Here is a 16,030-nt window from a genome sequence, read left to right as displayed (position 1 = left end):
GTAGCCCACCAGGCTCCTCTGTCCATGGGATTCTCCAGGCAAGAATACCAGAGTGGGTTGCCATGCCCTCCTCCAGGGGATCTTCCTGACCCAGGGATCGAACCTGGGTCTCCTGCATTGCAGGCAGATTCTTTACTATCTGAACCACAGGTTTAAGTGCCAGACACAAATGCCCCCAGCTCCTTGCTGTGCAACTAGTTGGCATAAGGAAATGCCCTCTCTTTGCAGCCAAAAACCTCCCCCTTTTTAAGGATTACTGGTCTGTTCTGAGCATGGTTTATTATACCATCCTAGATAATCAACAGACACAAAGACAGGAACTACTAAAAATATATGCCTTCAGCTCAGGAATATCCCTTGCAGTTAGATTGATTCCCAAGAACTACTGGCCATTTGTGACTTGTGGGCAAATCTTTGCTGCCGAGGCCTTAATTTCTTTACTTCTAAAGTGAAGACATTGATTTAGATGATTTACCATCTCAAAAGTTTCTTCTTGCTCTGCCAAGTCTCAAAATCTATGACTTAGAACTTGGGTACTTATTTCAGGATAGTCTGTTTCAATGAACATGAAAACTGGTTCTCATTTTTATCCATTTCAGTTCAGTCGCTTAGTTGTGCCTGACTCTTTGGGACCCAATGGACTGCAGCACGCCAGGCCTCCCTGTCCATCACCAACTCTCGGAGTCCACCCAAACTCATGTCCATTGAGTTGGTGATGCCATCCAACCATCTCATCCTCTGTCATCCCCTTCTCCTCTTGCCTTCAATCTTTCCTAGCATCAGGGTCTTTTCCAATGAGTCAGTTCTTCACATCAGGTGGCCAAAGTATTGGAGTTTCAGCTTCAGCACCAGTCCTTCCAATGAATATTCAGGACTGATATCTCCTTTAGGATGGACTGGTTGGATCTCCTTGCAGTCCAAGGGACTCTCAAGAGTCTTCTCCAACACCACAGTTCAAAAGCATCAATTCTTCGGTGCTCAGCTTTCTTTATAGTCCAATTCTCATGTCCATACATGACTACTGGAAAAACCATAGCCTTGACTAGACGGATCTTTGTTGACAAAGTAATGTTTCTGCTTTTTAATATGCTGTCTGGGTTGGTCATAACTTTTTTCCATGGAGCAAATGTCTTTTAATTTCATGGCTGCAGTCACCACCTGCAGTGATTTGGGATCCCCCCAAAATAAAGTCTGTCACTGTATCCATTTACATACTCTTAATATCCTTAAACTTCCCACCCTTCTTTAAAATTGGACTACTACACAGAAAGTCAGGAACAAGTGCTAAATGTAACTAGATACCCTTCATAGCTAGAGCCCCTTAAAATGTTCCTGCACAGGTGTAAAATGGTAGTTCTGTTATTTAATACTGACATCTAGTGGCTTTTCTGTATCAAAGACAACGATAGGCATTTCCTGTGAGCTCACCGTAAGCTCTGCTGTTTCTGCTGCAGGCATCCAATTAACAGTCTTTTACTAATCACTTATTTTATGTCAAACATTATTCCAGGCCCGGGGAGGGGGCTTATGTTAATAAATGCTACACTGTCCCTACTCTTCCAGAGCTCATAGTCCAATGGGGGAGGCAGACAAATCACTAGACAATCATGGCCCATTGTGCTGAGTGTTACAGTGGGGGAATACCAGCAGAGTTGAAACAGAGGAATACCAGGGTAGGTAACTCTGCCCCAGAAGGTCAAGGAAAGGCTCGTGGAGGAGGCAATCTTTGAGTTTAGTCTTGGAGGTTTCCAGGTGATCTACAAAAGACAGATTGGAGCCATTCCAAACAGTAGGCACTCCATATACAAAGGGAAAGGACCTGTAGGATCTTTGCCTGGAACCAATGTAGAATATTAAAATTACTTTTGCATACTTGGAACACAGTGTATAGAGCAGGGTTTGTCAGCCTTGGCACTGCTGATAATTAGTCACTAGCCTGCATTGTAGGATGTTTAGAAGCATTCCTAGACTCAACTCACTAGATGTTGGTAGCACCTGCTCCCCAGTTGTGGCAACCGAAATGTCTCCAGGTATTTCCAAATGTCCTAGGGTCAGGGAATGGAAGCGGGGAGGGTTCGAATTACTCATGGTTGAGAAAGACTCATGTCAAGGGAGCTTAATAGAGATCAGACTGAAGAGAAACAAAGGTGCTTGTCAGGTGCCAGCCACAAGGCTGTGGGTCACATGTGGAGAGCTGGCACTTCATGTCACAATTGATAGGGAGCCATTAAGAGGTCTTAACTAGGGAGTGGTAGGTCAGATGTGTGTCACATGGGAGTGTGGAATGGATGTCAGTCCGGGGACAGGGAGGTGGGCCAGGATGCTGATACAGTGATCAGGTAGAAAAGTGATGAGGGTCTGACCCCAGGCAGTGGTAGAAAGGATGGATTTGGGAGCGAATAAGAACCAGAGACTGTTACACAGTATGAACTGAGTTCAGAAAGAGAAAGACAAATATCATATACTAACCCATATATGTGGAATGTAGGAAACTGGCATAGATGCAGTTATTTGCAAAGCAGAAATAGAGACATAGACATGGAGAACAAATGTATGGATACCAAGGGGAAGGGCAGGTGGGATGAACTGGGAGATTGGGATTTGCCTAATACACTACCATGTCTAAAACAGAGAACTAAAGAGAACCTACTATATACACCCCAGGGAACTCTACTCAGGGCTCTGTGATAACCTAAATGGGAAGGAAATTAAAAAAGGGGGGGGGGGAGGATATGTGTATACATGTAGCTGATTCGCTTTACTGTATAGGAGAAACTAACACAATACTATAAAGCAACTACACTCTAATAAAAGTTTAAAAATAAAGAACTAGAATCAGCAGGACTTGGGGAAAATTCAGACATTGAAGGTAAGCGGGAGAGAGGAGTCAAAGATGGCCCCTGGATTTCTTGCCTGGGACACTCTTCCTTTGGTCGCTGTTGTTTCCACATTAATTTACCAATGCCAAGCAAAAGTTGGCCTGGACTTGCAGAGGATGGCAAATGTTTCACTGTGTCCTACCTGTCAAGGCACCATGGTCGCACAGAGGCACCAAACAAGGGTCTTTAAATCAACATGGCTAGCTGAGGCGAGTCACGACGCGAAAGATGTGACACCTGGTCATCCTAATGAAATGACATGTTTGGTCACAAGATATTTCTGTCCAATCTGTCTAACTGAAACAGGCTGAGTGTGATTTTTCTGTGGCTGAGATTGGCTCACTCGTTTAAAATTAAATCACAGCATTCAGCAGCACCCTTTGGGTTTATCAACCTGAAGGGGAGATTTCCAGCAGCTACCAGAGACCTACTCTCACCTGCATCTTGTTCCGTTTTAAGAAGATATGGTGAAGATATCAGGGGATATAATCAAACTCCAGATGCGTTTTGACAGCCTTAGACTTTCTCTACCAATGAGAAATTCAACAGGGCCACAGACAAACCGCATCTGTTCAGGACAAAGTAGATTGGGTTTTCAATTGACCTGCGTGTGAAACAATGAAAGAAGGTAGTTGATGGTGTGTCAGCAGTGCGCTACATCTGCCCAAAGGGCTGATGTGATATGAGGCCACATTAAGAGAAACGGTGTCAAGAGTGAGGGTGGTGATAGACTGCCCGACTTGTTCCTTGTCAGACTGCGCCTGGAGGGTACATTCCAATCAACTGGAATATGTTCAGAGGCAAACAAAACCATAGTGACAGAAGAGTTGAAAACTAGATTTAACATAAAGAAGAGAAGCCACGGGGTTTCTGAAATGCTGTCTTCCAATACTCGAAGCCTCACATGTGGAATTAACAGATGCTCCCTAAGTAAGTCCTCAAGGTCTGCAGCTATCATGTTTTGCTGACAACTCCACGTCTTAAGTCCAGATCACTCTTTGAGGCTCTATCTGTCCATTCAGTCAGAGACCTGGGAGGCCTCCTTACCCCTCTTCCTCCCTCTCCCCTACATTCATTTTGCCCCTAAGTCTTGTTACTTCAACCCTGCCTCCAAATGCCTCCCTAGTCTGCCTTCTCTTCTTCTATCTTGTTTTCTACAGTAATGTCAACTCACTTCCCCAGTTCCACCACACACCATACACAGTGATCTTTCTAAAACACAGGCTCCATTGTGTCACTCCCCTGCCTAAAACCCTCTAAAGGCCTCTCTGTTGCCTTCATAAATCTAAATTCTTTCTTTTTGGCTGTACCTAACAACTTGAGGGATCTTAGTTCCCTGACCAGGGATTGAACCCGGGCCCTGGCAGTGAAAGTGCTGAGTCCTACCACTGGACTGCCAGGGAATCCCAGAAGTCTCAATTCTTGAATGTTGCATCTGAGGCCTTCCACAACCCTGTCCATGGCTACCTCTCCATCCTCCATTCCTGCCACTGACCAGTAACTCCCAGTAACTCCCAGTAAGAGGTTTCCTGTGCTCTTCCTCCAGTTTTTGCCTCTGCCTTTGCTCATTCTGACCTTTCTGTGTCATACCCCATTTTGCTCTTCTTGCCTCATCTGATTTTTCCTTGTTTTTCAAAATAAATCTACAGAAACCCTTCTACTATTAGGCTTGGCTGAGAATCACTGCAAGGCATTTTCATGGTGCCTCATGCCTGCTCCAGTCATTAATAGTGCATGAGATAGGGATGCTCCCCTCTGGGCCCTGTGAATTATCTATGGGCATCTCCAGGGCCTCTTCCTGAATCAACCCTGAATATTCACTGGAAGGACTGTTGCTGAAGCTGAAGCTCCAATACTTTGGCCACCTGATGCAAAGAGTTGACTCATTAGAAAAGACCCTGATGCTGGGAAAGATTGAAGGCAGGAGGAGAAGGGGACGACAGAGGACAAGATGGCTGGATGGCATCACTGACTCAATGCACATGAGTTTGAGCAAGCTTCCAGGAGATGGTGAGGGACAGGGAAGCCTAGCGTGCTGCAGTCCATGGGGTCACAAAGAGACACGACTTAGCAACTGAACACCGATAATCAGGCCCTTTTCCAGTGCCAGTCACACAGGTGCGGGAGCAGACCTGAGCACAGAAGAGTGCCACCTGTGTTTCAGTGCCCCTTCGCTTCTCCACTCACTGCGCCATTGGCTTGGGCTTTCACATCCTCAGTTGCTCTGGGTGTGGCGGGGTCTTCTCTGACATTTCCCTGACAACCCCTCACTTAGAATAATGAACATCCTCAATCCTTAGCCCAGTGAAACCTTCCAGATGTTATCTGCACCTGCCTTTCCACCTCCAACACACTATGCCATTTGGGAGGCCACTGGACATTCCTGGAGATGCACCTTGAGCTGATTTTCCTTTTCACCCAAGGATCATTTTCTGAGCAGCATCAAGTGTTTCTAGTTGGGGCAGTCTGGCACCCTGGACCTATTTTCCCTGGAAGAAGAGGGCTGCTGGCAATCCCTGACTCTCCAGAGCTATTGGCATCTGAGTGAATGGTAGCTGTCATTACCAGCATATGGATGTGCACACGTGTAGATGCCTCTAATTTCTCTGCTGCTCTGATAATCCTACAGTGCAGAGACCCCGAGGCTGCCCACCTTGGATGGCCCTCCTTTCATACAGGCATGAGGAGAGACCTTCAGCTCGGAGGAGGGACACACCTGTAACATGAGAGGCTCTGTCAATATCCCCCTGCCTCCTCTCTCTCTCCACGTGGGAATGGTGCTTACAAAACACTGGTTCAGACACTAACCCTGGTGGTTATGATCTATCTGCTCTGAAAGACAAGGGAGAGTTTTTAGGGAGCAGAGCCACAGTCATGCACAAGGGGTGCACTCTAGCATTTACCAGAAGATGTCACTGTTGGCTTAAATCAGTAAAACAAATGTGGGCTGGAGGACTGTCAACTGAGCATGAAGGTGACTCCATCATGGAGCTTTTAAACACCCATTTATAATGCATGCCTGGAAAAGCTGGTTGAAAGACTAATCCAAGCGTGTCACTGGTCTTCATAAATTTCTTTTTTCTCCAAATAATCAGACTAATTGCCATGAAGCTGTGGCCTCAGGCCTAGCATGAAGGCTTAATAAATCTACCAAAGGAGTGAGTGAATGAATGAATACCAAAGCAAGGAATAGAAGTTTGGAGCCCATGGGAACAACAGTCACCTTTGTTGGTCAAGGCTACTGGGGAAGAAAAGCTGCTCGTTGTTAGCAGTGGGTCTTTACAGAAATGAACTTGAGTGGCCGCAGCCAGGCAAAAGAGTGAGGCCAGTCAATGTGGGTCTGCCACCCCTCCAGCCTCACTCCAAGATGCTTCTCTTGTGTCCATGCTTGTTCACTCCACAATATCATAGAAGGTGATATTTTAAATTTTTTATGGTTTTTGCCAGTCACTTTGATTCTCCAGAGTTTTTAATATGATGAGACATGACCTTCCCAGTTCCCATCTCTCTCCTTCTTCTTCCCTGGGATAGTTCATTAAAGAAGTAATTAGAGGAGTTACTGGGCTTCTGTTCTGTGTCTAGTACAACACTGAAAAGGATGAGATGAGAGCTAAAGAAGAATATGTAGAGTTCTTGTCGCAGAACACCTCCTTTAAACAGAAATACAAACAAAAAATCGCCATTCAGTATCAAAAATATTTTAGCAAAGGTTAACTGTGGAAGTGTCACTGAAGAAGAGATGAAGACTGGCAGCAGGAGTGGGATAAATTTTCTCAGAGGAGAGATCATACTTGGACTGGAAATTGCAGGATGCCTAGAATTTTCCAGTTAAAGAAGGAAGGTTATGCCAGGCAGAGGGAACACCATGAATAGAAGAGAAGCACACAGGATATAGATCCCAGGGTGCCTGCATTGCTCAGAGCCCAAGACTTGGGAGGAATGTTTGTTCAGAGGACATCAGCCAGCAGACCTAGCCAGTCGGGTGCTTGACTTGGTTCTATCTGGCTCCTCTTCCTGGGTGCAGAAGCAGCATCCCTCAGGTGGGAATGAATAAACTTCAGGAAAGCTACAAGCCATTCGCCAGGTTTCCTTGAAGAAACTAATGTTAATATTCAGTGTTTATTGTCATCTTCCTTCCACAATAAGCCCATCTATGACCTCACCCTTCATCTGCTGAACCTGAGTGGAAGCTCATTTCTTAAAGTACAGCTGCAAAGTTGTTTCTCCCTTGATCACATCATAAGCCAGGATGCTTCTGTTGTTTGTGTGTGTGTGTGTGTGAGTGTGAGTGCACCTGCTCTGTATGGGTGTGTGTGGGTGTGCGGTTTAAATGTTTACTAGTCTGCTATGTGAGCAAAGAACTCATCAGTTTGCAGCTTTAAAGTGAAGACAGTAAAAATAAATGAATAAATAAATAAAGTGAAGACAGTAACACATCTAAGCCTCCATACATGCTGACATCCAGGTGTCCTTTCAGTGGGTAAATAAAAAGGGTATTTTGGAACTGATCGAGTTAACTTGCCTCTGCTGGGAATATCAGCACGTGAGTGAAGGCTGAAACCGAGGTAGTAACTTGTATATATGCCATTGGCAGCTCCCATGTCTATTTCAGTCGGTGACTAACCACAATGTTTATTTCTGGAGGCTCCGGGCTGCACTGCGTATCTTCACATTCCACTGCCATCACGTAGGAGCCATGATGTTATGACAGCAGCCAGAATCAAAAGCATCATATCAGACACTCTTTCGACAAGGTTTTGTTCATAAGATATCCTGATTAGACTAGATATTAGAAGAATGCTTTTGTGAGAAAGATTAGAACTTGAGTACTTGTCAACCTCATATCACTTCAGTAAAATCATTCATTTCCATTGAGTCTCCATTTCATGATCAGTTAATGGGAGTTTGGGAGTGGGGAGTATGAAATGAATGAGGTCATTGGGAGGACACTGTCACTAGTTGGAGAGAGAGAAACAGGGGGAATGAGGAAGGGGGAGCGGCCTTTCCGCCCGATGTATATGCTTTAAAAAGGAGCTCTCTGGACATGCTAGTGGGACTCACAGAGGGGACAAGAGCACAGTCCACAGGACAGCTGCCACCAGATTGCCATCATTTTACTTTGGCCTCGCTTCCTGACCAGTGAACATCACATATGCCATGCCCCTCCGCGACTCCACCTATGTCAGCCACAGCCCTGACCACTGGCCTTTGTGCTTTGTCCATAGGAACTTCCACTACATCACCATCCTCCGCGACCCAGTGTCCCGGTACCTGAGTGAGTGGAGGCATGTCCAGAGGGGGGCAACATGGAAGGCGTCCCTCCACGTCTGCGACGGCAGGCCCCCAACTTCTGAAGAGCTGCCCAGCTGCTACACTGGAGACGACTGGTCTGGCTGCCCCCTGAAAGAGTTCATGGACTGTCCCTATAACCTCGCCAACAACCGCCAGGTGCGCATGCTATCCGACCTCACACTCGTTGGCTGCTATAACCTGTCGGTCATGCCCGAAAAGCAGAGGAACAAGGTCCTCCTGGAAAGTGCCAAATCAAATCTGAAGCACATGGCGTTCTTCGGCCTCACTGAGTTTCAGCGGAAGACCCAGTATCTGTTTGAGAAAACCTTCAACATGAACTTTATTTCTCCCTTTACCCAGTATAACACCACTAGGGCCTCTAGCGTAGAAATCAATGAGGAACTCCAAAAACGTATTGAGGGACTGAACTTTCTGGATATGGAATTGTACAGCTACGCAAAAGATCTCTTTTTGCAAAGGTATCAGTTTATGAGGCAGAAGGAGCATCAGGAAGCTAGACGGAAGCGTCAGGAACAACGCAAATTTCTGAAGGGAAGGTTCCTTCAGACCCATTACCAGACCCAGAGTCAGGGCCAGAACCCGAATCCGAGTCAGAACCCAAACCTGAATGCTAGTCAGAGTGGGACTCAGAATCTGCTTCAGAATCTGATTCAGAATCTGACTCAGAGCTCGGGTCAGAATCCAAATCCAAAGGAGAACCAGGAAAGCCAGAAGCAGAATCCAGGCCAAGAGCAGAGCGATGGCAGCACCGGCAATGGCACCCATGACTATATAGGCAGCGTAGAGAAATGGCGCTAAGTGGCCCCCAAATTTCACACACTTCTCCCAAAGCGCCAGTCAAAATAGGCCAATCCTCAAACATGAGAGCGTCCAAACAAATCCTGCTTCCTAAAGTTTGGAAGTTCAAAAGAGTTAAGATGTCGCCTTTACAGTTGCCTTTCAATTCAGTGTTCTACTGTGCGTGGGTAAAACAAATTTCAATATGTAATTAAATTGCCTTTTTTTTTGGTTTGTTGGAGTATTTATAAAATCCAAAAGCCAAACCAGACTCACCAGAAATTGCTGTTTAGATATTTTAAGAAGTTCTTAAATTAGTCATAGGGACAAAATGGAAACATAAAATGTGGCCATTTAACTTATGCCTAAGAAATGGACTTTACATTATTCATGATACACTGTCAAAACCCAATCTTGGAAGCAAACATTTTTTCCAGGGGTAAGCATGAATATAACATAAAACAAACTAAACACGAAACTTCATTTTCTTCTGATTATAACCAAGAATCTATTTAAATAAAATAAGAACTGATGGTAGAGTTTACTAAACTGTAGAAAATGGAAAACTTCTCTCCCAAACATGGGTAGTTTTATGTAAAAATATTGGCTTTTGAGTAGAAAGGAACTCATCTTGTTATTTGAAATGTTTAAAATTTTAAACTTTTTCTACCTTCTGCTATTTAAAGGTTTTAAACAGGGTGTATCTCATATTAAACCAAACACTTTTTCCAAATGGAGTACCAATGTAAAGATCTAATTTCCAGACGATTTCTGGGCACTGTAATTTTAACAATTCTGGAATCTTTTTGGCGCTGCTTCTCATTCATTTTAAAGCTTCTCCGAGTTGTGCTCATTCCAAACTAACCCGTTTTAGAATCTTTCTTCATCATCTAAATGGTGTGTTGCTGAATTTATTGTGATATATAATCCTGGATTAAAGTCAGGACTTTCTTTCTATAGAATTGTCTTATCAATGTTTGTGTAGTGAGATCCTTATCAAGAAACTCTTGAACAGGATAGCGTGTCTTAAAATATTGCTGAAGTTAGTATTCTATTCTTGATCAGATAGAATTGAACCTGAATGTGAATGAATTGTTATTTACTTTTTGTTCATTTTTATTGTAATGTTTCCAGTTGGGCTGGCTCTTTCTAGCCCATCAGTTCTTTTTCATGTTGACAGAGTGTAGACAATTACAAGAGAAAAACAAGGTTGGAATAAGCACTAGGATAGCCAACGTTATTCAGGAACACCAAAAGCTTTATCTCGATACTTTGGGTAAGCCGTGTACCAGGTTTAGTTTTGAGAAAACAAAAGGCAAAAGAATTCTGCAGTGAGGTTAAACATCAGAAGCATATGGGTTGAAGAAAGTGATTTGGTATTGGAAGTCTGTGCAAAAATACTTTCAGGGTATCAAGTTTGAATTGCAGGGGGCGAAAAGATGCTTGCTGTGCTAGCAAGCATCCTGATTCTGGACAGCTTCCATATTACGGGTTTTGCTGTCCTTTCGTAAGGACTTACACTAAGCCTCTGGCTGTAAATCAGAAAGGCAACTGGAAGTGGCATTTATGTTTTCATGAGGGACATGCTTAGAAATGTGACCATAAAGTCACGTCTTATACAATCTTCTCATTTGCATGATCTAGCTTCATCTGTAATAATAAGGCCACAAACTGGACAAGAAGCTGAGTACTTGGGTTAAAAAGTGTTTTTGACTCTGCACTTGTATCAGTAGATCTAAATTTTGTTTTGCCTGACAGTATCTCCATCCTGGGAATCTGAGAACTGGAAAACTGAAAGGAAAAAAATTTTCAAAATCCAAAATACCTTAACGTCAAACTGTTTTAGAGTGAAACTATTTTGTGTACTTTGTGTTTTTAAACTAATGATTCTGTAGATCACTGTGGTATTTCAATTTCATTTTGTTTTAATGGATGATGTTTGCTTTTAAAGCTGATAGGTAATGTTGGAAAGCAGGATGAAGCCCGAGCCAGTGGAAAAGCTTGCTACAGAAAAAAATATTTTGTGTTATTGCTGTGGTGTGCATGGTTCGCAGAGATTAAGTGCATTTTCTCTGTCTATACTGATTTATTGTATATAGGGGATGTTATAAATATACATTTTGGTCATCATCATGTAAATCCCATGATTTCAACTGTAAACATCTGTCCAGTGATGTAGCTTTACAAACCATTTACTGATTTTGTGTAATTTAACAATAGATATGAAATAAAGTTTAAATTACAGACGCTGAGTTATTTCGTGATTTCAAAGTTTGCAGCCACTAGACATCATGACATCACAGAGAGAATTCTCTTTTCTCAAGGAGTTTCTTATTTTCCTCTTGGCCACCAGATATGGAGATGAGATGAGCCACTCTAATGTAGCATGTGCCAATGACCTTAATCTTGGGTGCTTCCCTCTGAGGGTCCAGAGTGTGTTCTCTCTCTCTTTTTTTTACTAGTTTAAATGATTTTATTAGTCATAGTAAAAATGTGCTCAAAATGTTAATCCTTGTCATTTGAAAGTTTACAGTTGCAATAAAAATTCCTATATTTCTGGTAGTTCACTGATTGAATATTGAGAAGTCACAACAAATAACTGACATATAGCAAGTGTGCACAATTTATTTCTTTCTGTACTTTCTGTCTCCTTTTAGTGCTTCTGTTGTTCAAGGAAGTATTTTGCTTGAGTGTATGACAATATTGGCCTTTTTTGAATATGTGAAAATGTAATTTTTAAAGCCAGTTATTGTCTATTATTTGATTCATTAAAGCTTCTGCTCAGCTTTCATATCAGTTCAGTTCAGTTCAGCTGCCCAGTCATGTCTGACTCTTTGCTACCCCATGGACTGTAGCACACCAGGCTTCTCTGTCCATCACCAACTCCCGAAGCTTGCTCAAACTCATGTCCATTGAGTTGGTGATGCCATCCAACCATCTCATCCTCTGTCATCCCCTTCTTTCTTTTTTTTTTCATTTATTTTTATTAGTTGGAGGCTAATTACTTTACAATATTGTAGTGGTTTTTGCCATACATTGACATGAATCAGCCATGGATTTACATGTATTCCCCATCCCGATCCCCCCTCCCACCTCCCTCCCCACCCCATCCCTCTGGGTCTTCCCAGTGCACCAGCCCTGAGCACTTGTCTCATGCATCCAACCTGGGCTGGTGATCTGTTTCACCCTTGATAGTATACTCGTTTCAATGCTATTCTCTCAGAACATCCCACCCTCGCTCTTTTGAATAAAACAAAGTTATCCATGAAAGACAAAGTTGGCTATGTGTTTTAGTCAGCTCTGGTTGCTATACCAAAATACCATAAACTGGGTGGCTTGTCAACAATGGAAATTTATTTTCTACAGTTCTGGAAGCCAAAAGTCTGAGATCAGTTGGCCAGTATGGTTGGGTTCTGATGACTCTCTTCCCAGTTTCAGAAGTCTGTCTTCTTGCTGTGTCCTCATATCACAGGAAGTAGCTAGCTAATTCTCTGGGTTTTTCTTATAAGGGCACTAGTCCCATTCATGAGGGCTCCCATGGATCACCTCCCAAAGGCCACACCTCCTAATACCATCACAGTGGGATTAGAGTTTCAACATATGAATCTGGTGGGAACATTCCGTCCCTTATGGTATGCAAATGAAATATGTGAGTGTTTTAATTTAAAAATTATTCAATGAAATACTTGCACATTTAAGAGCATGTGGGAAAGAAAAATAATACTTTTTTATTTTTTATCTTTTATCTATCCCCTCTGTCTGGGATATAGGTTAAAGGTGAGCATTAAAGTATTGGCTTTAGGGAATGCAAATTAGTACAGCCACTATGGAAAACAATGTGGAGATTTCTTAAAAAGCTGGAAATAGAACTGCCATATGACCCAGCAATCCCACTTCTGGGCATACACACTTGAGGAAACCAGATCTGAAAGAAACACGTGCACCCCAATGTTCATCACAGCACTGTTTATAATAGCCAGGACATGGAAGCAACCTAGATGCCCATCAGCAGACGAATGGATGAGGAAGCTGTGGTACATATACACCATGGAATATTACTCAGCCATTAAAAAGAATTCATTTGAATCAGTTCTAATGAGATGGATGAAACTGGAGCCCATTATACAGAACGAAGTAAGCCAGAAAGATAAAGACCATTACAGTATACTAACACATATATATGGAATTTAGAAAGATGGTAACGATAACCCTATATGCAAAACAGAAAAAGAGACTCAGATGTATAGAACAGACTTGTGGACTCTGTGGGAGAAGGCGAGGGTGGGATGTTTCAAGAGAACAGCATCGAAATATGTATATTATCTAGGGTGAAACAGATCACCAGCCCAGGTTGGGTGCATGAGACAAGTGCTCGGGCCTGGTGCACTGGGAAGACCCAGAGGGATCGGGTGGAGAGGGAGGTGGGAGGGGGGACTGGGATGGGGAATACATGTAAAGCCATGGCTAATTCATTTCAATGTATGACAAAAAGCACTGCAATGGTGTAAAGTAATTAGCCTCCAACTAATAAAAATAAATGGAAAAAAAAATAAATAAAGTATTGGCTTTGCACCAGCTCTGAGCACTTGTCTCATGCATCCAACCTGGGCTGGTGATCTGTTTCATCCTTGATAGTATACTTGTTTCAATGCTGTTCTCTCAGAACATCCCACTCTCGCCTTCTCAGTACAATACTATAAAGTAATTAGCCTCCAACTAATAAAAATAAATGGGAAAAATTTAAAAAAATAAATAAACCACACAGTGCTTTTGCCAAAAAAATTAAAGTATTGTCTTTGAAAGTTATGATGACAATGTCTTCTAATTATATTCAATGTGCATATTTTTCCAAAAAAAATTATGGTTATGACTATGAGTGGGGATGGTTTGTTCTTGTCTTTTTCAAAAGAGAATTTAGATGCCAGATCATGGGATTAGAGGAAAGAAAGCTACAGAATTTGAGGAGTTTAACTATACTCAGCCTACCAACTATTCATACTTACAAAGTCCTGCCCATCAAGTGTTCACTGAGCAATAATTGGGTGGTCAAAGTTCCTGATTGTCAGAGGGCCCCATGGTTTCCTCTTGGGAGGAACTGTGAACAGGAGTATAGAGCTCAAGTACTAGTCGCTCAGTAATGTCTGACTCTTCGACCCCATGGACTGTAGCCCTCCAGACTCAAGAACTGGAAATATTTAGGAAATGAAGATTATTTCTCTTTACGCTCCAGGAGGATATTCTTGGAGGGTACTCGCTGAAATGGGGAAAATATTGAAAATCTGCACTCTGCTTCTGGGCACAGAGACTGAGGAAAGGGGCTCCAGGTAGCCCAGAGAAGAACTCTAATGAAGAAATAACTAACTGGCCCAGTTTCTAAGGACTTAGGATTCTCAATAGGAGTTACAGCAAAGTAAAATCTAGGCTGTCTTTGAGAGGTGGGAGATCTAAAGAACTGTTACATTGGCACTGATGATTTTGTTTCATGGGGTGGGGAATTAGAAGTGAAAAGAACTCTAAAAGACTCACAGGCCGAGCTTTAGACAACCGCATTCTCCCCATGCCTGAGACACAGAAGAGACCAACAGACTCGGCTAGGCTGGTGATCTGCAACTCCAAGCTTTATTGTCCTGTTCTGAGGACTGCTTCTCTCTAGTCTTTACTAGGAATCAGAACAAGCAAACAGACAAAGCCGGGGCTGGGGGTGGGGGGCGGATTGTAAAGAGTCTAACAAGATACAGTGTGTGCTGACTCCAAATATAATCCCATGGGATTGTGGAATAGGGCAATCCTAATCTCTCATATAGCCAGAGTGAGATGAGCTGATGGTCTTAAACATCGGAGGAACTTGATCAAGACCTCAAAAATTCTACAGTAAATTTATAACACATCAATCAGACCTTCAGAACAAGGGCTTCCGTGGTGACTCAGATGGTAAAGAATCTGCCTTCAATGCAGGAGACCTGGGTTCAATTCCTGGGTCGGGAAAAATCCCCTGGAGAAGGAAATGGCAACTCACTCCAGTATTCTCATCTGGAGAATTCCATGGACAGAGGAGCCTGGTGGGCTACAGTCCATGGCGTCGCAAAGAGTCGGACTCGATTGAGCGACCAACACTTAGAACTGCAGGAGAAACCCATCTTGAGAAAAGCAAATCAGCTATTTCTCAGTGTAAATAACACTGTTCTGAGCAGCTAGACCAGAGGTTCAAAAAATGACAGACCTGGGGCCAAGTCCCTCCACCCGCTTTTGTAAATAACAGTGTATTGGAACATGGCCACGCCCATATTTTTGCATATTTCCTCTGGCTACTCTCACAACCCCAGAGGCAGGAACAGCTGAAACACTGATGGCCCAAAAAGCTAAAATATTTATTTTCTCGCCCTTGAGAGAAAAAAACTGGTCAACCTCTGAGCTAGAGAGCCAATCCAAAGTTCCCAAATAGTAAAATCTCAGCAGAGTCTGTAATGATTCCAGGGTCAGAGAGGATAGAAGAGTGTGATTCAGACAACATACTTTCCAATCAACAACACCACACTAATATTTATGGGATGTGTGCTCAGTCGTGTCTGACTCTGCAACCCCGTGGACTGTAGCCCGCCAGGCTCCTCTGTCCATGGACATTCTCCAGGCAAGAATACTGGAGTGGGTTGCCATGTCCTCCTCCAGGGGATCTTCCCAAACCAGGGATGGAACCCAGGTCTCCTGCATTGCAGGCTGATTCTTTACTGTCTGAGCCACCAGGAAATCCCACATTTATGGGGTACCTACTATTATATGCTAATCACTTCATGAGGCCTGAGAACAGGGAAGAATCTGATCTTTCCCCCAAAGAATTATGGAAATCTAAACCAAATTCTGTGTCAGAGAGTATAGTTAAAAGCTTAATTAGTTCTTCAATGTGTGTGTGTTTTATTACATGCTTGTAAAAACTGCAAACGATATGGAAGCATGTAAGTAAAAAATGAAATGAACAATTAACTACACAATTCTCACTCTTCCAAAATAACTAGTGGAATTATATGATTTCTTCCAGACCACCTTGTCCTTTTCACATTCAAATC

The 16,030-nt window shown here is 43.0% G+C and overlaps 1 protein-coding gene across 2 annotated transcripts in view; it reads left to right on the top strand.

Moving 5' to 3' along the window:
- The window catches only part of HS6ST2 (heparan sulfate 6-O-sulfotransferase 2), a 333,770-nt gene extending 322,557 nt beyond the window's left edge, over positions 1–11,213 (top strand). For both annotated transcript variants that reach the window (XM_070462297.1, XM_070462296.1), the window contains one exon: positions 8,105–11,213. In XM_070462297.1, coding sequence (XP_070318398.1) covers positions 8,105–8,990 — 886 coding nt within the window. In that variant the 3' untranslated portion in view covers positions 8,991–11,213. The remainder of the gene's footprint in view (positions 1–8,104) is intronic.
- Positions 11,214–16,030: the final 4,817 nt, after the last annotated feature.

The sequence above is a fragment of the Odocoileus virginianus genome, unplaced genomic scaffold (assembly GCF_023699985.2).
Source record: "Odocoileus virginianus isolate 20LAN1187 ecotype Illinois unplaced genomic scaffold, Ovbor_1.2 Unplaced_Scaffold_2, whole genome shotgun sequence".
Taxonomy (NCBI): domain Eukaryota; kingdom Metazoa; phylum Chordata; class Mammalia; order Artiodactyla; family Cervidae; genus Odocoileus; species Odocoileus virginianus.
This window is presented reverse-complemented; position numbering and strand designations above follow the sequence as displayed.